This window comes from Engraulis encrasicolus, chromosome 2, assembly GCF_034702125.1.
Source record: "Engraulis encrasicolus isolate BLACKSEA-1 chromosome 2, IST_EnEncr_1.0, whole genome shotgun sequence".
NCBI lineage: Eukaryota > Metazoa > Chordata > Actinopteri > Clupeiformes > Engraulidae > Engraulis > Engraulis encrasicolus.
The window spans coordinates 52,189,666-52,212,310 of NC_085858.1; the positions used below are offsets into that span (position 1 = coordinate 52,189,666).

The following is a 22,645-nucleotide window of genomic DNA, read 5'->3' on the forward strand; positions in this document are numbered from 1 at the left end:
AGCAGTCTTTGGCCTACTGTATATAGAAAAATAGATTTATTTTGGGCCAACAGTAGCTGCATAACCTCAGTCCATCTTTGAATTCCCATCCTTCAGTGAGGATTGAAGTTTTATTCAATATCTTGCAAAAGCACATTAAAGGACATTATCTCATTTGCAATCGTTATGTTGGATGGGCCCTAATAGTAGCTCTGCCTAAGTTAACAGTGGGCAAACTTTACAGTATACAGAATGCAGATACAAAAAAACACTATAGCAATATAAATATAAAAATATTACACAGACAAACATTTGAATTAAACTAAATATAAATAGCTAAAAAAAGACCTGCATTTGCATTTCTAGACTCGATACAGGTTATAGGATGATGCGTAATAATAAACTGCTGACAAAAACTTTATAAACAACACTAAAATCTAATATGTACAGTAATTACAGTACATATCCTGCCATTCTTGATTTCTTGTTCGCTTCCAGTTTCCTTTATGTCCCAGATGGTGAAGAATAATACGGCCTCCGTTGTAGATGACGGCTTGATTATGGTCACATATGAGGGGTGTGTTAGGAGTGCGTGGGGCTTCCCTGGTTAGGTAGTCTGCAGTCTCAATAGATTTCATGTCATCATAAACTGTCTTGACAAATCCTTCTGTATTCTCCTTCATCGTGTTCTCATTCCTGTGTACTCACTTCTGTGAACTAATTCAGCGGGAACCCATTTGGAACCTATAAAAGACAAAAAAAGTTATGACTTACAGTAAGTGTATAGCACAATCCAGGAAAAAGGATCAAATGAGACACTTGTTCATTCAAGTTAAAATGGGGCAGTTGATAGATTGACTATACATACAACCTGAGATCCAAACTGAGCTGTTTGCCTACCTGTGTATGGCGTCGCCTCTGCTTCAGTAACAATAGTCCAAAAAATACATTAAGGCACAGGGAGATTATTAGGAAAACCAGCACACTCTTTTCAAGTGCTTCTGTGAAACGAGAGAGAGGGGAGAGAGAGAGAGAGAGAGAGAGAGAGAGAGAGAGAGAGAGAGAGAGAGAGAGAGAGCACAATGCATCAGATGCTGCCACTTACAGCAGTTGAGTGGAATGACATTGTGTGGAGGTAGTATGTGGCACTAGACTTACTTTTCATGCTTTCAGGCAATAAAAAGCTACAGTACTGACAGAAAGACAACATGACACAGATGTGTCTGTGGGAGTGTACAGCAGACATGGGAGGCACTGGGGTTCAGTACCAAGAAAAAAGCCATATTCCACAACAGCATAACAGTATTGTGTAGTATGGGAAGACAACATGCAGTATACATTCAATGTTTGTATAAAGAAACGGTTAATCTTCAGTTCATGTGGTTGTCTTTGTGCAGCTGTCCATTTCAGTTTACACCAATTTAAACTAGAATCCCCTGGCCATTTCAAGAAAAATCAACACATCCTTTTTCCATCATCCTCATTCTGGCATCATTTTGACATTGACTATGCTGTGTAGAAATATGCAACAAATCGTCCTCCAGAAAGGATCTGTGAATGTCTTTTCTTAATTCTAAATAAAATTCAAAAATTTCCAAATGTAAAATCCTATTGCTACTCATAATATCTTCAGGAGAATTCCTGACCATTTCAACGTGGCAAGTTAGTTAGCAAGCAAGTTAGTAAGTACATGTCATTCAAAGCACAACTGGGCGCAGTGCACAGTGTCAAAGCACTGACAGCATTGACCAACAAATAGTAAGAAAAAGATGGAACATTGTTAAACAAGTGTTAAATACACATTAAAAAGGTGTGAAAAGGCAATGGCTTAAGGAAGAGAAGAAAGCGAAGAACTAATAAGCTAAAGAGGCTAAGGTGTAGTGTCTTTTCAGTCTAGATTTGAGTTGCGGAAGCAAGCCTGATGTCTGGGGCAAACCATTCCAGAGAGGAGGTGCTGCCATTGCAAAGGCTCGGTCACATTTATGTATGAGACGAGTGATAGCTGTAACTGATGACTGATGACCCTGAAGCTTTTGGCAGATAATTTCACAATAGGTGAGAGGGCAGATACATTTCAGAAGGGATTGAAATTTTAGGGGGACCAAAAATGATGACCTTAGAGAAAGTTGTATTGCAGGAGAAAGTTGAAGTCGTATTGCTCACATTACCCTTGACTTGTCAGTACCTGCATTTTGTTTTTGTTCAGCCCTTTCTGAGATCCTGGAGAGCTACTTGGAGGTAACATGGGTTTATTACCTGGCCATACGACCCTATCTGTCTGTCTGTCTGTCTGTCTGTCTGTCTGTCTGTCTGTCTGTCCACACTGTTTGAGTTGCTGTTCAGGATGTTATAAAGGGCTGAACAAAAAAAGCAGCGTCTTCGGCTACTGACAAGTCATCTCAAGTGACCGGTTTCATGACAAGTGTACGCATGTTCACTTTTATGCATGTTAAAAGGGACTGGAATTCTCTTTTAACTTAAAGTCTACTGATATTTACACTTCTCCGCAAAACACTATTCCACACCACTGTTTTCTCATTTACCTGCAATGACTATTCACTCTTTAGCCGTCACTTTGCTGGTTAACAATGTGGTTTCTCTGTCTGCCGGGTCAATGCGGTTTGTGTCTGATGTGTCGAGTCAATGCAATGGAATGTGATGAAATGTAATGTGGTTTGTTGGTCTGTCTGACTGGTCAAAGTCGAATGTGATAGGGATTTAGATCATCTTTGATAAGAGATATGGAGCAGTACTGAGTGACATACTGTAAAACTTGCACATCCTACCTGACAGTTTACAGCCAACCTACAGTGCATACAGTATGAATACATTTTCTATGTGCCTTTGGCATTCCCCAGGTAATGCAGTAACTGTGCTATAGACTGCGCCGTAGCCTCGTAATTACATTACACTACACTTACTGTAGCTGAGGCTTTTATGCAAAGCAGGATTGAACCTTCAACCGTGTGATCTACAGTCCAAGTCCCTAACCATTACACCACGGCTGCACCTCTTCAATGGAACCTTGTAACAGTCATTGGAAAAACTTTATTTCACGGTACTACACTATTATGAAATTGCATAGTCTTTAGTAATACAGTATATTACAACTTGGTTAATGTCATACAACATTTATTCAAATCAGGGGCCATGTCTTAACAAGCTATTTCGGCTAATTTGCCTTTTTTGGGCCTTTATTGTGACAGGACAATGTGAGAGGAGACAGGAAATGAGCAGGAGAGATATGGGGTAGGGCTGGGAAATGACCCTGGCTGGACTCGAACCAGGGACCCCATGGGCATGCAAGCTAAACGTGGGGGGCTTAGCGCGTTGCGCCACAGCCCCCTGATTTGTCATTTTAACTTGACATTTTGACATTTCATTAACACCTAATAACAGTAACAGTGATTCTGATTACAGGTAATTGCAAATTGCTACGAAATTTAATGTAGTCGTGGTCATCACAAAGTTCCATTGAGATTATGTCAAACTTTCTGACAATATTTCTACGACCGCCCACCTCCATTTTTTGTTCCTTAAAATTGCTACATTTTTATTTTAAATTCCCATAAATATATTACTACATTAATGTGCATATAGTATTACAGCAACACTTCATGAAATGGATATATCATATGAAAGAATAATATTCAAGGTGTTATGCACACAGTCCCGTCTGTCCGCGAGCGCCCTACAGTACCTGCCTGACCCATCTAGGGCTCCACACAACCGGTCCAAACTATGGCCCCTTAAATTGCTTCCAGGACATATTGGCCAGATTGTTTTGATTTCCTTGTGCAAGGCAAACCTGGCTATTGCAAAAGCACATCTCAAAAGAGTATACTCTGGCTAACCTCATGTACAGTTACTGTTACTGTAACTGCGACTTCCAAATGTCTCTAATTCTAATCTGGAATTCTGTCCCGTTTATCTTATCTGAGATAGCTTGTTCCTGTCATTAACATGGGCCGTAGACAGGGCCGCTGACAGCAAACGGCTCAGTGGTTCTTGGCCGAGGAAAAAAGGGTGGGGCAGAATTGGAATCCCATAACATTGTAAACATTGAGAGGGAGGCCCTTTCAGATTATTTTGTCCCAGGCCCAGCCAAAGCGGTCAGAGGCCCTGGCCATAATCACTGAAATGTATTTGAATTTAGGGTTAATTATGCCTCAACCCAACGGGGCCAGAAGCATAACCGTTCTCTGGTCAAGTGGCTGTACATGAGTCGGTGTATGTATGCGTGTCTGTCCAAAATAATTTCTAAATGGATGGACAGATTTTGACCAAATCTTGTGTGCCAATACTACACGACAGATGAACTGATCCGCTTTTGGACATCAACGCTTTTAAGGTGGACGACTTTTAATACACAATAATACTTACCACTAAATGGTGACAATTGAGGGGCGTGCGATGGCGGGGAATCTGCCGTGACTGTGTCCTGTGCAGTCGCTGAAACACACAAGGATGAAGTCATCACATTACTAGTATGTACGTAAAGTGCTGTGTAAAACACACATGGATAAACACACCACACATCGTCTGTTTACATTACCACAAAGTGCATTATCAGTATCACATCATGACAAATACACACACACATGCAAACTATCACACGCACACACACACACATGTAACAATGCCTTAACATGTCCTCTTTCTAATTTGCAGCTGTTCTGCTTCTCGCGTACAACATGGGCCAATGTGACACAAGAAGACGCAAGAAGTACGTACAGTAAGATGCTTAAACCTCAACACAATACGAATGATCAGCGAGAATGTTTAACCACTTAATACAGATGGGCCCATTGCCAGGCCTATTCACTCCTTGCTTAAACATTCAACTACATCATAAAAACACTGCTATGACAATGCAGATTAAGAGATTAGGACATGGGTATTACCATTTTGCTGACAATAAGGTTACAAACACAACGTTTACAGTAGATGATGTCAGGAACAACCAATACATGAATGCTACATTTTTTTTATTTACTGTCTATATGCCATAAATAGTATGAATCCATTATTTGTTACTTGGGCATGACCCTATGTAACCGGGGTCATTCTGCGGAGTCCGCCACTCAGGGTCACAAACTCGCAACCTGCTAGCAAGTCTCTGGCATGGGAGCACAGGTGTAAAACTACTACATTGTCTACTACATGTCCCCATAATAAAAACAGAATTTGGTAAAACTGCTTTTATTCATTGTGTCCCAACTCACTGGAATGAGCTTCAGAAATCTCTTAAGCTTGCCGTTTTAATGTCTGTAGCTGAGTTTAAAGTGGAAATGAAGCACTGACAACTATTATCATTTTTTGTCGGCTTATTTATTTTCATAAACGAATGGATGTTCATTGAACTGCACTTTTAAGTAGTTTTGCTGAAAAATGACATGTTATTACCGAGTTTCGCCACAAGGGCGCAGCCATGTTCGCCGCCTACGTAACGCGAATGGTAGAACTTGGTGGCTAATGTAGCCTTCCATTCACTTAACGTTAGCGTGTGCTAACTACAGCGCTAACTGACTCTAATCGTGGCAGTAAAATTGAAGAAGGACGAGGGGTTCATTTTACATTGTCCGTGGGTTTTCTATGTTATATACCTAGTATCAGATGAAAGAGAAATGCCAAGTGTCATTATCACTTTGTGTCAAAAAGCCTTTGCTACGAGCATGGTGGGATAGCTGCAGCCATCCACCCATTGCATCCACCATAGGACAGGAGTCAGGACTGAGGCTGCTCGATCTCATAGGTTTGTAGTGACAGACCGTCACCAATAACGTCTTTTTCCTGCATTGTTGGACGCTAATCTGAAAGCCCATGTCTTTAAGTTGGATATGTGGTTCAATTCAGTAATAGAAAATAACTTGCAAAATTGGCGGACGTTTGGAAAGCTTTGTGAAGGGAAGGGACGCAGCCTGTGTGTGTGGCTATCCCATCCCCTCTCTCGTCTCGCTCTCGGAGTTGGAGGAGCTTTGGGGATTTGAAGTTGATGCCACGGGAAATGACACGTTAAACTATCATGGCCTACATTAAGTTATGGCATGCTTAAAGTAGCTGCATCTATTGTAGTAAATTATTATGTTATTGAAGTCGCGGATGCATCCTCAAACTGGCTGGAATAGCGTTGTTGCCTTGGATTATTGTTGACTGGATAACACCGTCAAAGTAGCCTAATTCAGGTGCTTGGAAAATGTTGGCGAAATCATCGGAAGATGAAGGTAGGGAACTGCAACATTGCACGACATCGCACGATTATGAATAGTGATCATGTTGGCTCATACCAAAATGTGTTAGCGACTTGTCACCTTAGCAAAAAAAAGCTGCTTGTTTACCTGTGGTTCATGTGATGGGATGTCTTGTCTGCCTTCATGCCTCATATTTGTTCTGTCCCACCCAAACACGTATTCTTGCTTCATTTGGGTTAAGCAAATAAGCTCATAATCAGCCACGCAAGTCCCAAATGTTTAATTCACTACTATCAGAATAGGAGACTACCATTCGCGTGACGTCACCCGCTGTTGGCTGGAAACGTTAACAGAAACGTTACGTGTTTGTGCTTTATTTTTTTATTAACGGCTTAAATTTCAGACTTCAAAAAATATATATATTTGCTGGCTTATCTTACTGATGTTATAGACCCCTATATTAGGTCACTGCTTCATTTCCACTTTAAAGCCTATCTTAAATCTGTCTGCGCTTGCTTTTAATCTTGTAATCTCCTTTTAATCTTGTTTTATGTTTATTATTTTATGGTTTTTATTGTGTAATTGTATCTCTTCATCCATATTGATTTGTTCTGTTTTGTCTGTGTCCTGTCTGTAAATGTCATTGTGATGTGTGCTGTCACCTTGGCCAGGGCTCACTTGTAAAAGAGAATTTCATTCTCAATGTGATTTTATTTCCCTGGTTAAATAAAGGTAAAATAAAAAAAATAAAAGAACTGATCTAAAGGTCAAGTCCTGATGTTCTACTGCAGAACTTTGTTAGTTGGTACCTGTAACGTCTAGTCTTCTGTAAGATACAGAGGAAACAAAGCAAGGAATTGTGGTGGAGAGAGAATGAGGAGACTTGTCCTCTGCACTTCTGTCATCTGAATGTACATGTACAGTGCACACCAATAATTATTACACCCTTTCTTAAAAGTATAATTTTGAATAACATTTTGATATTTTTTTCCCAAAATGTGCATAGGGTAAGTTTAATGTAGCATCTGTTGAACTTACAACAGAAATGTAAGGTAAATGAAATAAATTAAAATGACATATTTGTCCATTTTTGTGACATTATGGTGGTGCAAAAGTGTGTACACCTCTATGTTAAAATTCCATAGCGACAATCATGATCTGTTTCAGTAGTCACAGCAATACACACATAGGCCTATGCTGCAAACACACACATGCACAGACACACATACACACATGCACAGACACACACACACACACGTCCACACACTTGGCACCAGACTCAGGGGCGTATGCGCGCACACACACACGCACACACACACACACACAGACATCTCTCCAGTGTACTGAGACGGCCTTAAGATACACCCAGAGAGACAGACTGGCCTCACTGTTATGTTGTGTGTTATGCTATCACAGGTAGAGTTGCTGCACTTAATTTATTTTTAAGATCCTGTTTTTACCCATTATGGGTTGCTGAGGTGAAGAAATATTGAAGGCCAACTTGAAATCCTGCCTGGTTGATCCTGGTCTCACTGTTATGTTATGTGTTATGCTATCTCAGTGTTACTGCACTTCATTTGTTTTTTAAGATACTGTTTTTACCCATTGTGGGTTGCTGAGGTGAATAAATATTGAAGGCCAATTTGAAATCCTGCTTGTGTGTAGTTTGTTAAGAGTAATGATGGTAATGTATGTCCTCGTGAATGTAAGGGCTATTTTTTGAGGGTTTGTACGACTTCTACTGCCATTATACTTTGGTCTATCTTCAAGTGACTGGTTACGGTCATGTTCTTTCAAATTATAACAGAGGTATCGGAATAGTATCGGTATCGGCAGATAACCAAATTTAGATATCAGGATCGGAAGTGAAAAAATGTGTATCGGTGCATCCCTAGTCACAGTACATGTTGAGATGCATGTTTCTTCTGGTGAAATTCATCTTCCCAGTATTGATGGCTTTCATGCAGCCCCAAACCAAGTCAGCCCCACTTCTATGCTTGACTGTGAGCATAGGACACTTTTCTTAGTACTACTCACTTGATTACCACCCTACATATGCTATGCACCATCTGAAACAAATGTGTTTATCTTGGTGTCGTCAGACCACAGGATTTTGTCCCACCCATCCATATCCTTAGTCTGTTTGTCTCTGATGAGACCTTGATAAACAAATTTGCTTTAGATGGTGTCAAACATGTGTACTGGAAAACACAACTAAAACACAGCCAAACCAAGCACAGAGGTCCATTTGCCACCAATAGAACATTTTTTTTACTCACTGGTAGAAGTGGTGGTGGGACTAGCCGTTGTGGTGGATGCTGTTGTTGTTGTTGTTGTTGTCGATGTTGTTGGTGGTGTTGTGGTCGATGTTGTTGTTGGTGGTGTTGTGGTTGTGGTGATTGCTGTTGTTGCTGCGAAGACAGATTGATGATGATTGCATACTGGTTATGAACATCCCCTTGTGCACATTCTCCCCATGTGAGGTAAGTTTGGGTGGGTTTTGAAAAATGTGCCAAATAACAATGGAGTCAAGCTTGTAGACAGAAGATTGTAGCTGGAAGATTGCTGATACCACTGGCTGGGTAAATGAGTAGCACTAGGTGCGATCGAGATGTGTTAACGCATGCATGCGCATTTAGACAGCAATGCACCCTGGATGGAAAATGCTGCATGACGGTTAGATTTCCTGTCAAACTTCGAAATTTCGTCGACGTTGCGTTGACGAGGTGACATGTCACATGGTGTAAAACTATCGCGGGATGAATGCGGCTGCAGTCAGATCTTGCAACCTCTGCAGTTGCTTATCCCCTTCAACGCTCGTCGGCGCTCGTCGGCGGACTGCCTCCGAGGTCACGCGTCCATGAACTGGTTGGTCAACAACTCACTCACGTGTGTATATGGGTCTTGTCTCACACCTCTACACAAGTTTGCGCAGGTCCCCACTTCAGCTCCTCCTCACTGCCTGTCCCCCCACTCATCACACGTGGTGTGTTAGTAGAGCAAACCGGTGCGAGCTCATCGTCTCGTTCATATTTGTGGCCGACTTTAAATGCGCTGTATTTAATAACACCCACATCGTGACAACAAGTTCTCGCTCACGTGCTTCCGTCAATGTTGATCGACAGCATAGAACTCGTATTCACCTACTCTCCCCCATCTGTCCCTTGGTGCCATGATGGAATTTTTAGCCTACATTCGTGCCTATGGGAGGAAGATGACTGATTTAGCTTAATGCCAGTAGCCTCTTAATGCAGATGGGGTCGCCAGCGGGCTGAAAATGCTCAACTACATCATAACAACTTAGCTATGACATTAGAGAGAGCCTTAAGTAACAGATTAAGACATAGCCATTGCAATTTCGGTGACAGTAGGGTTATAACATAGGCTCTGTGCAAAGGGGCTAAACAGCTAGCAGGCTGCACCAAAGTTCGTGTAGTCATCTGAAGTATATTGCTCTCTCCCACCACATGGGATATCGAGGCTGAAAAACCAATGTAGTGGTTGTAGTCTTCATTAAAAGTTTGTGTTTACATTAACGTCGATGGGGACATAAACCGAACATACCTTGATTTTGTAGGGGTATTCTCCAATGCCAATTACCCTGTGCCGACAACTTATCTTGATGTTCATTTGTTGTCAATTTACACAGTTTAACACAATATCATTCAAATTGCATTAAGATAAGACACCCAACCTATGCAATTCAATGGCGATTCTCCTGTACTATCCCCCAACATTTGTATGGCAGGCATCTGATTTTGATGAAAATATGAGAAATGCCCGGATGTTCGACTCAGTGAATATCAGAAAGGTGATTTTGTTCCAGATAGAATGTTTCTGATGACTTTAAATGCTTGAATGCGGCAATAAGTGGGAATGACACGTTGTACGGTATTAGTGTTGAACTTACCAGCAGGAGTTGTGGAAGCTGAACAATCCTCATCTGCAGTGGACAGAAAGATAATATTGCAGGTGAGTAATTGGTAATAGGTGAGCAATCTAAAATCACAGTTTTTACAGTAAATGGTAAGGAAGGCAGCAAATATCAGATTGAAATGCAGTGACATAAGCAGGCAAATGCAGGTTGCATGGCTTATCTAATATCGCAATAGCGACGGGTGCGCACAGGTGCATAGCACTGGTGTAAAATTTACAGCTGCTGGCAGTACCGGTAAGAGAATAGGTTTAATGCTGCCCCAAATCCCACATTTGAAAAAAGTTCAAGGTCTGCTATTTAAGTTAGGGTGACCAGACGTCCCGGTTTGACCGGGACAGTCCCGGTTTGGAGTTGTGTGTCCCAGGTCCCGAGCAAACCCTCTCGGGACACAAATATGTCCCGGTTTTGGCCACCCACTACATTGCGCCATGTCTATCAGGGTAAATATATGGAAAAGTTACCTGCCACAGTTAATGGCAGCCAGCGCTTGTATAGAAAGTCTGAAGGAGTCAGTTGCGATTTGTCATTCCTCCCTCTAAAATTGATCAGAATGCAGGAAATTGCATCTGCAAAAATAAAACAATTCCTGGGGAAGGACCCCCAGACCCGCCCTCCAAATATTGTCCTTCAGTCACGCACGAAGTGTGCCGGTTTCTGATTACAAAAATCTGGTCACCCTAATTTAAGTAGACATCACATACCGCACTATGCCATTTGAGACAAGTGTCCTCCTATGAAGAGACACCCGAAATAGTCATGCAGCATACACATATGACCTGTAGTACCCATGTTTATTTTGCTTGCTTACTGTTTGTTTTTGCAGGTGGGGAGTAGCACCAGTAAGAAACGAAAACTACTTTCACCCCTGCTTATGAAAGATGAACTGTTCCATTCATGGAAATAATAAGGAAGTAGGCTACGCCTTCAATGAGTTATTATTCCCAGGGCTGGTGACAGTTTTGGCTGAGCCTGGGAACAAGTCATCTGAAAGCCATCTGTAATGAGGATCCAATCTGTTGGACTGGGCACAGCTAATATTGCTATTAATAGCATGCTTTCAGTTAGTAGAAGAATTCCGTAGTGCAAACACTATTTCACCAGCACAATGTTTGTCACTTTTCTAATGACAGATTTGACATAGTACTGTACCAGATTTATGTCTTCCAAAGGGCCATGTTAATTTCACTGAATTCTGTGAAACCAGGTTGAACTAGTCATGATAAGAAGGGACACAGGTTCTATTCCTCTACCAGTAGGAGGGAGGGGTGGGAGGGTAACTAGCAACCTCTTGGACCTTCATACATGACTGTGGCACTCTTGAACAAGGCATGTAACCCTACATGTCTGACTGCCAACAACTTTTTCTTATTCACTTTACAGAGCTCTGGGTAGCATCTGTCTAGCATCAGCTAAATGAAATGTCATGCAAATAAGATTAATAGCGCATTCAGCCCAGAAAGGGACTAGTATTTTATAAAGAAAGGAACTAAATGACACTCACCCTTTGGGCTGATCACTGTAGGACATACTGCAATAACAGGAAAGAATATTATAATATTAACCCACTAAGATACATTTGCTGCTACCAGAATGGCAATAACCAAGTCATAGTGCATAACTAAAGCCCATGTGTTATGTCATAGTGGTATAGTACTGGTACTTAACTTTTCAATGACTATTATAGCATGCCACTGGAGGTATGGCATGCATTAAGGGGCTACAGAAAAAATATGTTATGTTCTTAAGAAATAATAAATTCCACCTATTATCTGCAAATGCCATTGTTTTTATTTCTCACCTTTTTCTTCAAGACTTTTGTGCAAGTCATCTAGGGAGATATATTTGCTTGGAGTTGTGATGCCTTGATGTCCTAAACAAATAATTGGGCGCTGTAGAGAGGAAAAAGGGGAGGTGGGCAGGAGAGAAAGGTAACATGAACTGAATGCATGCATCTACATTACTCTGACAATTCTTCTTTTGTATGATCTAAATGCCACTTGAGAACATTCATATGCATTCTATAAAAACTTGATCATCAAGCTGTACCTAAATCCTTGATCTAATTTCATTTGCATGAGCAAATGACAATTTAAGTTGGTAAAACTGTGAGTGAAATCAGTGATACAAAAAGGCAGAACTCATTGTGGGAACTTTTCCCAGCAAGATGATCAATTTGTATGCAAGTTTGCTCTGTTGATCACACAGTCAGACAGAAGAAACAGAGCAGTGCAATGATCCATTCCATTGAACTTCATTCAATTCTACTGGTACTACCATTACTACTACTCACAGCCTAATGAACAGCTAGTCTTTAGAGCAGAGGGTAACAGGTTCAAATATCACTACTACTTCTACTACTAATAATAACAAACAATAATAATACATCATAACAACAACAGTAATAATAATAATAATAATTAAGCTTACTTTCTGACAAGGAAAGCAGCGTATCAGATCCAAAGCGTACTCTTTGGTATGACAAGATGCAGACTCCTTAATACAGTTTTCGTTCAGACAGTAGGTGTTGATGAGTGCCCTCTTGATATCCACACAGCGGGGCTGCACATGAAAGACAGAACATTTAAGCCTATGGAGTTCCCATCAAGGTAAAATCCGTATCTATCACACATATGTACGTATGTCACCTTGTCCCCAGAGAATGGAATATTCAATCGATAATCCTCTGGGGTAGCTTCTTTCTGAAAATGAGACACACAGTTTGGTCAGGTTTTTTGCCAGGTTTTTTGTTCACCTCAATCAAATGCATAGCAGGCACAAACAGATATTTTGAACACTGCTTCCCTTAATGCAGCATTACCACCACATTTCTGTGCTCTCTTCTACTTACTACTACTTCTACTTTGAACTACTTTGAACCCATTCACATACTGTGCGTAGGCTGTATACAGTACTGGTACCAAAGTGTGTTTCCATGCACACAGTGCAGTAACAACGAGAACAATTTCATAGACAAACAATACAATGCACAGGATCAGTGTCTGTGCATCGCACAGTATCAGTAGACAGTGTCATGTGTGATCTGTGTTTACACCAAAATATGTTTATTTTTTCAACAAGAGAACAGTATATCAGTGTTTCCGGTATAATGTTTATTATTCAAGGTGGTGTTGGTGGGGTGGGAGTTTGCTGTTTTTCAGAAACATGTGAGTGTCATCAATGTAAAGGCTGTGCTGCACAAAGAAATTAAAACATATGTTTTGGAGAAGTAGTCAAGGTGGGAGGGGTTTGTTACATTACATTACATTGCATTTGGCAGACGCTTTATAACCAAAGCGACTTTCAAAAGAGGACATAATCAAGCCAACATCACAAGCAAATACAAAGTGCACAGGAGATATACAGAACAACAAGTGCAGTTACAAAGAGGGGTTAGTTTTTTTTATTTTTTATAAAGAGTAAATAACGAGTACACACACACACAAACACACACTCACAAACTAAACTAAACTAAACATCATGTCAGGAGTCTGCCCTGGGGCAAGGCCAGTTCAAGCATTAGTCTAGTAGATTCTCTCGAAAGAGGAATGTCTTTAGTTGTTTCTTGAAGGCTGCAAGAGATGTGCTTAGTCTTGCTTGTTGTCAAGATTTGTTGTCAAGGTGCCAGGGGAAACCCTGCTGTATGCAACTGGACACATCTATGCAATACATTATAGTAGGCTTATGCAAATGTATGAAGCTGACACCATCTCACATGGAGATTATTGAAGCTTACCCAAGAGTTGATGGTTTGAACGTAGCTGCAACCTTCACGGATGAATTTACAATGTAGGGGCCTCAACAAGCTGACGACCTGACCAAGATACAACACGATCACATACAGAAGTAGGATGAAGTAATGACAAGCTGAGGATAGAGATGACATGCTTGCCTTAAAGTGATACTGCACCATTTCTGAAAATAAGCTCATTTTACACCTCCCCTTGAATGAATTGAGTTTTACCTTTCTCCTGTGCTTCCAGTTGTTTTCCTAGTCTGGCAACAAAAAAATCTACCACCAAACATTAGGGGTGTAGCAATACACTGAACTCACAATTCGGTTCGTATCACGATCTCGGACCTACGGTTCGATACACCCCACAATTTTTTAAATGTATATATTTGAATTCATTTTTTTTTTTAGAATTTCATATCATAATGTTGGCATAAAAAGGGATATTTTATAGGTAGAGTAGGTCATAAGAGCCTACTAATATTTTTTTCAAAGTTAAAAAAGTAATAATTATGATTTTAAGCTTGGAAGTAATATCACATCATAACATGTGAATGTTTTCTAGACTGAAGGGTAGCAGAGCTTTGGAAAGGCGTATAAGGATATTGCCTTCTTGCACCATGATACAGTAGGCCTATCGTGACTCTCCGTGTTGTGATCTCTCTGTTTGATACATCACCAGACTAAGGGAATAGCTGAAAGTCCAGGACAAAGGTAAAACTCAAGTATGTATTATTTAAGTAAGTAAGTAAGTAAGTATTTAACTCAAGGGGAGGTGTATGATGACATTATTTCCAGAAATGGTGTGGCGTTGCTGTAGCCCCTTAATGCATGGCGTACCTCCAGTGGCACGCTGTAATAGTCATTGAAATGTAACTACCACAGCACTACAATACTATGACACAACACAGGCCCTTTAGTAATGCACCACGACTTGGTCATTACGATACTAGTAACAACAAATGTATAAAGCCGTGTCTTAAGGGGTTAAGTTATCTTGTGATACAGAACAATACAGACAACATTCGTTGGACTGATCAAGTCAATTTACTCACAATAAGAGCTGTAGTTATAATCCAGGATGCTCCACTCATCACGTGACTGCAGTAGCCATCAAAGATCATCTCCTCATGGTGTGGACTTCCTGCAATGATCAAAGGTAGAGGGAACCTTTCAGACTTCAAACATGACTGCTCAAAATACAAAGGCTAGGCTATACATTTGGCAATGCAAAAGCATGCTTGCTTGAAGCTCTACTCCACTCGTTTATCCCCTTACCAGACACCTACCCACCACTGGGAGGTTGTAACTACCATAGTACCACTTAACTACCATAGTACTACACCACACTAAGACAGTGCACAGAGCCTTTAGTAAACCATTACGATTTGGTAATTGCCATTGTGGTAACAGCTCATTTATAACAGGCGTAGTGTCTTATGGGGATATCTATTCTCCTCAGAGTTTATATTGCGTCCGCGTTCAAGCCCTGCCCGCTAAGATAACAGTCGCAGTGAACATCCCACTGGGAAAGCCCCATGGTCAGTGTGTCAAAGGCAGAGGTGGCCAAAGTGAAAGTAGAAGTACACCGCATTCCACATTATTACGCACGTAGGTATTTTTTTGCCGTTTTCCCAAATAATCAATAGAAATGACAGTCGTCATAATTTTCAAGTCATCAGCCATTAGAGTCCAATTGAAAAGTTTTTGAATTAACCTTCCAATGATAACGGTATTTTTTTAAATAATGAAAAACTTAAAATGTTCTGTTCTACATTATTACGCAAAATAGTTTTTATAGTGCTGCAATCCAAATGTCTTTCTTTTTTCCCATTTACATCAAAACAGTTGGAATTTGGTACCTTCTAAATTACATTTCAATGTTCAATACTTGGTGATAAGCTCTTTGTCTTAGTAACTGGAATGCTGCGTTTAACATTGATGTCAATGGCAGGGCATGGCATGGGAATTATGGAAGCCCAGATATCCTTGATGCTTTGCTCTCAGCTGTTTTTGTTTGTTTGGTCTGGTGACCCACACTTCACTCTTCAAAAAAGACTACCCGTAGATTTCCGTGCCACGTTTAGGTGCTTTGGTGGTATCAACATTCTAACTCACCAGACATAAAACCCCATTGAAAATGAATGGGATGTTATGTCTGGTGAGTTAGAATGTCATCACCTCCAAAGCACCTAAACGTGGCATGGAAATCTATGGGTATATTGAAGAGCGAAGTGTGGGTCACCAGACCAAACAACAACAAAAAACAGCTGAGAGCAAAGTATCAAGGATATCTGGGCTTCCATAACTCCCATGCAATGCCCTGCCATTGACTTCAATGTTAAATGCAGCATTCCAGTTACAGCTTATAACCAAGTTTTGAACATCGAAATGTAATTTAGAAGGTACCAAATGGCAACTGTTTGATGTAAATGGGACAAAAAGAAAGAAATTTGAATAACAACAACACTACAAAACTGTTTTGCGTAATAATTTGGAACAGAGCATTTTGGGCATTTTAAGTTTTTTGTTACAAACCCCAACTCCGATGAAGTTGGGACGTTTGGTAAACAGTGAATAAAATCAAAATGCTATCATTTTCAAAACATTCAATCTATTCATTAGATGGATAATAGTGAAAAGACAACATATTAAGTGTTAAAAGAGAAAAAATATTGTTTTGGGGGACATATGTACTCATTTCTAATTTGATAAATCCAACACGTCTCAAAAGAGTTGGGACGGGGACAATAAATGGCAGCAAATGTCGATGAAGACTAAAAACAAAACAAAAGACAACACTTAACAGTTAAATACATTAACCGATGAGATGATTTTATATAAAAAACAGTGTTAATTCCTATCTTGGACATGATTTCACCAGCTTAAATGGTGAGTGTATTCCTTGTCATGTTTTGCAATGTTTTCCTTTCTGTAGTGCTTACAGTGTGACAGGTCTTGACCAAAAACCCACCATTTTATCACCTGCTGGTCCTTATGATGGAGCCAAACTGTTAAAACATAGTAGAGAATGCAATTTGACCTTACTATGTGGCAGTAATCGAAGATCTCCCTTCAAAATATAATGCACGAGTGGCTTTTCATGCTGTTTAAAACCCTTTTATACCATTCAGCACTGTATTTAACTCTACAGATGAGTGAGAACATCTTAACCAATGCACTACTGCACCCGCATGCCATCATGGAGGCTGACTTTTGAAGCTAGCACTAACACAAGTTGGATGGTCCATTTTTACTGTAGCACAGGATGTGCAATGCTCTATTATTGTCAAAAAGAATGGACTTCTACAACTTCTGCTGACTTCTGTAAGCAAAGGAGAGTTTCCCATGTCTTCTGGGTTTATTTAAAGTGAGCTCAGGTGCTAAGGAGAATGTTACACCCCTGTATCATTTGCACGCATTAAGCATTCTTAATATGGTCAATTTTCAATAGCTCTAGCACTCCAGGAATTAGAGTGAGACTACAGCCAATATATATTTCATGGTGTCATGAACCTATACAATGATTTTAGTAAGAAAAATATGTCTTATATACACTCAATCGTGGTAAATCAAAGGGAATTCAAAAATGTATGTAATAACTATGGTAATTATTCCCTTTGCATCTTTAATTCTGAGTGACTCAGCCTCTCTGTGATGATCTTATACCTGGACACCTATATTGTCCGTCAGTACAATTCATTTTGAAATGTTCTTCTTTGTTGTTTTATCTTGTTTGGATGTTTACTAAATTTCACTGATCCCCGTCCCAACTCTTTTGAGACGTGTTGGATTTATCAAATTAGAAATGAGTACATATGTCCCCCAAAACAATATTTTTTCTCGGTTTTAACACTTAATATGTTGTCTTTTCACTATTCTCCATCTAATGAATAGATTGAATGTTTTGAAAATGATAGCATTTTGATTTTATTCACTGTTTACCAAACGTCCCAACTTCATCGGAGTTGGGGTTTGTATTTTTAAAAATACCATTATCATTGGAAGGTTAATTCAAAAACTTTTTAATTGTACTCTAATGGCTGATGACTTGAAAATTATGACGACTGTCATTTCTATTGATTGTTTGGGAAAACGGCAAAAAATGACATTTGTGTAATGTGGAATACGGTGTTAATGTATGGTGTCAGTACAACACCAGCACATAATATTAGTGGCTACACCAGTTGTTCCATTGTACCTAATGCTGTGGCTAGACGTTTTTGTTACTGAAAAACACTACAAGGGGGCGCTGTGGCACAGCGCGCTAAGCCTCCCACATTTGGGCTTTCATGCCCACGGGGACCCCGGTTCGAGTCCGGCCGGGGTCATTTCCCGATCCCACCCCGTCTCTCTGTCCCACACGCTTCCTGTCACCAGCTCAGACTGTCAAAAAAGGCATAAAAGCCCCTATATATATATATATATGTGTGTGTGTGTGTGTGTGTGTGTGTTAAGAAAACACTACAAAACCTAAAAAGAAACCCCCCAAATTTCATCCAACCAGCGCAGAATCAGGTACATCTCTCCATAGCAACTGTAGGCCGATTAGTCCGTGAAGTTAATTGTGCTGGAAGGGAACTATAGGTTTTGTTTTTTTACTTCTACTTTTATTTTGGCCACCTCTTCAGTACACAACAAGAGCAATCATAGAGGGCAACCTGGCCCTCTGGCCAGCACTGGATGCGAGTGATGTTCAAAGCTATAGGCCTGCGGTATAATTATTTACATACAGTTCTTATGATGTTGTGTGTTTGACGCCCCCTGAAGATGAGACTGGTTATCGCGGGCGGACAGACAGAGTCACCGACACATTACCTGGCTCAACCACTTCTGGGGGGCCAGCTAATGAATTTACATTAATGCCTCACTCGTGCAAAGTGCAAAAGGCACCCTAAGGGAACATTGTTTTGGGGTGGGGGTTATGGAGGAGGTTGGGGAAAAGTACTGCCACCCACCTTGCAATGTCAGGAATTGAGCCAGCTACCCTAAGGCTTAAAGCCTTCCCTCCCTAACCTCTTGCCCAGCTCCTGTCTATCATAAACAGTGTCAAAATTGGTCTCGTGAAGGCAATATCTTATGGAGGAGAGGAAGAATGAAAGAATGAGGAAGAAAGAATATGGAAAGAAGAATAGCTTACTATGTTGCAACTGAATACCTCTGCAGCTGTCACTTCTTAGTCCACATGCATGTAGATAAAAGCTTGAGGTAAGCTAGCTAATAAAATACTTTTCTATGGATGAAAGTCTGCAGAGATCACAATTGGGCATGCAAAATACAGAATGTCAGCAATGAAATGTATGGTTGCAATTTAAATACAGTACGTGATGACTGCAGTTCTCTTAGAAGAATTCAAGTGTTGGATGTATGGTAGGAAGAGGAAGGGTTGAGGAAGATCCCACTGGTGGATCGAAACATTGTCATTTGTACAAGGTAATAAAGTTAATCTTTTTGGAGCTCATTCCCAGTGTGCAGACCATTTCATCACACTGTCTACTGCTTTTGTGTGGCACCTAGATTATTATTTTGTGGATGTGCACATCCCAACCTCCCAACATCCCAATGCCTTAGATGTAAGGTAGGACAAGACAATAGGGTAATTCATAAACAGAGGCAGTTCGATATGCTTTATTTTTGTGAAGCACTGGACTGCTTCTCTATATCCTCTACACCATATACTTGCTTTGCCTCAACAGAAATAAAGGCAACAAAATATGTAAAACAACAGCAGGTGAAATAAGATTAAAAGGAAGGAAACAAAGTCTGAGCGCAAGACAATTCGTAGGCATTAATGATTATATACACAGTATAAGGGATGCAGGCTTTCTTTTTATCCTTTAAGTTTTCAAACATAGGGGCTTTATCTGTTATGTCCTATGTCTACATTGGTATTTCCTGCTAGGTACTATAGGTAAGCTAACTGCAGTCGGCTATGCATTGTGACTGGCCTGGCACATTAAAGCACAGTATATTGATTAACGTTTACAAATTTTGACAATTGCTTAAGCTCCATTTAACTGGGCAATTTTTTAAATACTGGGATACACAGCTCACAAAGTTTGTCTCCTTATGCGCGCCCTTGCAATAACAAAACAACAATGCTGTCCACTGTGTAGGCCTACATTAACTTCTTGTAGCCTATTGCATCTCCAAACACCAAAATGCGCGCAGTGACAAAAGCCACTGATTGAACAGTGGCCAATAAAGTAGGCTTTGCATCTCATTTGGCTGAATTTAGAATCACTTCTCTGCATTAAGTGTAATGAATTAGAATCTAGCTACAGCCAAACTGGCAGTGACTGTCACAAGCCAGTCAGATCAACAAGCCAAATGAAGTCTTATAGTAAGGCCAGGTCCTCAAGAATATATGGGGAACTTTAACTCAGGAAGTAGTGGACAATCGAGTCGACAGTACAATAGACTTACATTAAATTAGTTCCCATTTGAACTTTTCATGTTACGCTATGCCAAAGACTGCTGGAATTCAATAACGCTCACCTTTGCAAGATAAACCCAACAGACATAAAGAGCCAACAGTCCTCTTTTTACTCATACAACACAGACTTTGCAAGATACAGGAGACGCACTGTCTGCGTCACTGTCAGAATAGGACAATTCAGCCTGGGAGAAGCATATGTTCAGAGCTGCAAGGGGTCATTTCAGCTCTGCAGAGGGGGCATGGTGGCTGGTTTGTGTAGGTAAGTCTAAACCAGAGGAAGCCCTCAGGATTGCACATGGTGCACATGGTGTCACCACACCACCCTATACTAGCCTACCCCATAGAATGTGAAGATACATGGGCTTAGATCACAATAATCTATCCCCCAACTTCTTAACACTACGCAAATATTTGACAGACGTAGGCTATATGCAATGCAGCTGATTTTTGATTAGCGCCAAAATGTGTGTGTGTGTGTGTGTGTGTGTGTGTGTGTGTGTGTGTGTGTGTGTGTGTGTGTGTGTGTGTGTGTGTGTGTGTGTGTGAGAGAGAGAGAGAGAGAGAGAGAGAGAGAGGGAGATAGATTACTGTAAATGTCTTATTTAAATGTTTTTAGTTAAATTGCACATTGGATACTGATCAAACACAATTTCAAACTTCTGTGCTAACCCTGTTACATAGATTTTTGACAATTAAGTACACTTGACATGAAAATCCCTTAACAAAAACAAGTAACCGTGTAGCCTAACAAACCGTGCAACCATCCGATCACTCAAGTATTCGATTCATTCTGGCAAACTTAAAACAAGAAAACGACTCAATATTTCAGTTTCCTGTTTTTCTGTATGACAAAAAGAAATTGTTGATTTTCCGGTCACACACGATAGAGTACAAATGCGCTATTTTACGCATTCCCCCAGGCCCCAGTCATCCTCCTGTCCTGTACTCCCCATGCGCCGACTCCATCGTTCTGTCCGTCTGTAGGCCTACTTCATTATGAGTCTCGTTCAGCAGGTGTACCCCAGAACATTTTTGTAACTAAACTAGGGACCAGGGCTCCCTCAGATCATTGCATATGTTTTGACCATTGGTACGAGAGAGACGGAACAAACGTTTCTTACTAGCATTGCAGGAACTGTTAGACCAAGGTGAGGTCTGGGTGTATATCTCTGGTTGATATTCTTCACATCGACATTATTATGGCGTTAAGCAAACGCCCCTTCGTTTTTAAGAAAAGTGCTGGACGTCTCCATCCGACCTCTATACCTGTCATACTACAACTTTGGATGCGTTGCCCCTTTTGAACCCTTATTAGTGACCGTGGACCTGAAGTGTCTTTGCATTAGGGCGGCTACACTCCTCACTGGCCACTACAGTACTGTCTGTCAACCCAGCCTACACACAATTTAACCCAAATGGCACTACGGTAGGCCTAACATTATGCCCCAACCCGGCGTTTGTGCCCAATGTTAGAGAGAGACAGTGAAATGGAAAGTCCATTTATCCAAACTCCCTCCCTCCACTTGCGCTTGTGGACTGGCGTTTTGACGCATGCATGGAGAAAACAATTTCCCCGCTTGCAATATTGAAGTCTTTCGACATCGCGAGGCTATAGCCTACCTTCACTGGATCGTGGGAAAAGTCATAGCGTGGGGATTTAAGAAAATCGTATAATTAGGATAATCGTAAATTACAGTTGTTTCGCTTTGGTTTCCGTTTATTACTTGTTCTGTTTTGAGATGGGAAAAGGAAAATCAAGTCCCTAATATGCCTATGTTAAAACAGGAAAATTAAATATTGAGTCGTTTTCTAGTTTCTGGTTTGCCATACTAAATGTAGACTAATGAACCTACTTGGATGATCGGATGATACATGGACCCAAGTAGCGTTGTGTGTCCAAGGCCAGTTACGCGAGACGCATGTATTGCAATAGCCTACAAGGTAGACTACAAGGACAATCGAAGTTCGGAACATTGCGCCAAAAGATTTTAACGACAAAAAAAAGAAATGCTGGTAAATGTGCAACCTTCTGATCCGACTAGGCCTACTGCAGAAACAAAGAGAAGATATATACGATTTACTGTACCTTATAAAGCTGTAGCCTACTCCTGATAGTTCGCCACATTCATTTTCAGTTTGCCTTATGGGGTGGTTCCAATTGCGTTCGCAGCCAGTAGCCAACATGTGTGAGCAAAGCTATCGCTGTAACCATTTGTCATAGTATACAAATAACGTCATAGGCCTACCGAAACGCAAACTAGGGCTGGCCCTAATAGCGTGTGAGCCAGGACCCAACTTTTCACATATACTATATCACCTGGGATGGCGAAGTCTAACAATGTTTTTTGTAATCCTCCATGCCTGAGGGA

At 40.7% G+C, this 22,645-nt stretch overlaps 1 protein-coding gene across 3 annotated transcripts; it reads right to left on the minus strand.

Moving 5' to 3' along the window:
- Window positions 1-14: 14 nt before the first annotated feature.
- Window positions 15-22,491, minus strand: LOC134440791 (integumentary mucin C.1-like). Of its 3 annotated transcripts, none has more exons than XR_010033029.1 (12): window positions 22,363-22,491; window positions 14,893-14,981; window positions 13,841-13,918; window positions 12,753-12,802; window positions 12,535-12,666; window positions 11,906-11,996; window positions 11,609-11,635; window positions 10,081-10,113; window positions 8,450-8,581; window positions 4,363-4,431; window positions 880-980; window positions 15-723 (listed from the first exon to the last, which is right to left on the minus strand). XR_010033029.1 is itself a non-coding variant. In XM_063190932.1 (12 exons), the coding sequence occupies exons 2-12, from the start codon at window positions 14,959-14,961 to the stop codon at window positions 697-699; spliced, it is 813 nt and encodes a 270-aa protein (XP_063047002.1). In that variant the 5' UTR covers window positions 14,962-14,981; window positions 22,363-22,490; the 3' UTR covers window positions 15-696. The 3 variants fall into 3 exon arrangements, 2 of the variants coding, with proteins under 2 accessions (XP_063047002.1, XP_063047010.1); XM_063190932.1 differs by having other exon boundaries at window positions 12,753-12,806; window positions 22,363-22,490; XM_063190940.1 differs by lacking the exon at window positions 22,363-22,491 and adding an exon at window positions 15,116-15,422 and having other exon boundaries at window positions 12,753-12,806.
- Between the last annotated feature and the right edge of the window lie 154 nt (window positions 22,492-22,645).

What these genes read in the sequence shown, in the direction of transcription:
- LOC134440791 (XM_063190932.1), bottom strand. Translation starts at nt 14,961, where the DNA reads ATGATCTTTGATGGCTACTGCAGTCACGTGATGAGTGGAGCATCCTGG. An exon ending in TTCAAACCATCAACTCTTGG is followed by an intron (nt 12,807 to 13,840) that starts GTAAGCTTCAAT and finishes TCTCATTTTCAG; the next exon opens with AAAGAAGCTACCCCAGAGGA. An exon ending in GCTGCTTTCCTTGTCAGAAA is followed by an intron (nt 11,997 to 12,534) that starts GTAAGCTTAATT and finishes TCCTCTCTACAG; the next exon opens with CGCCCAATTATTTGTTTAGG.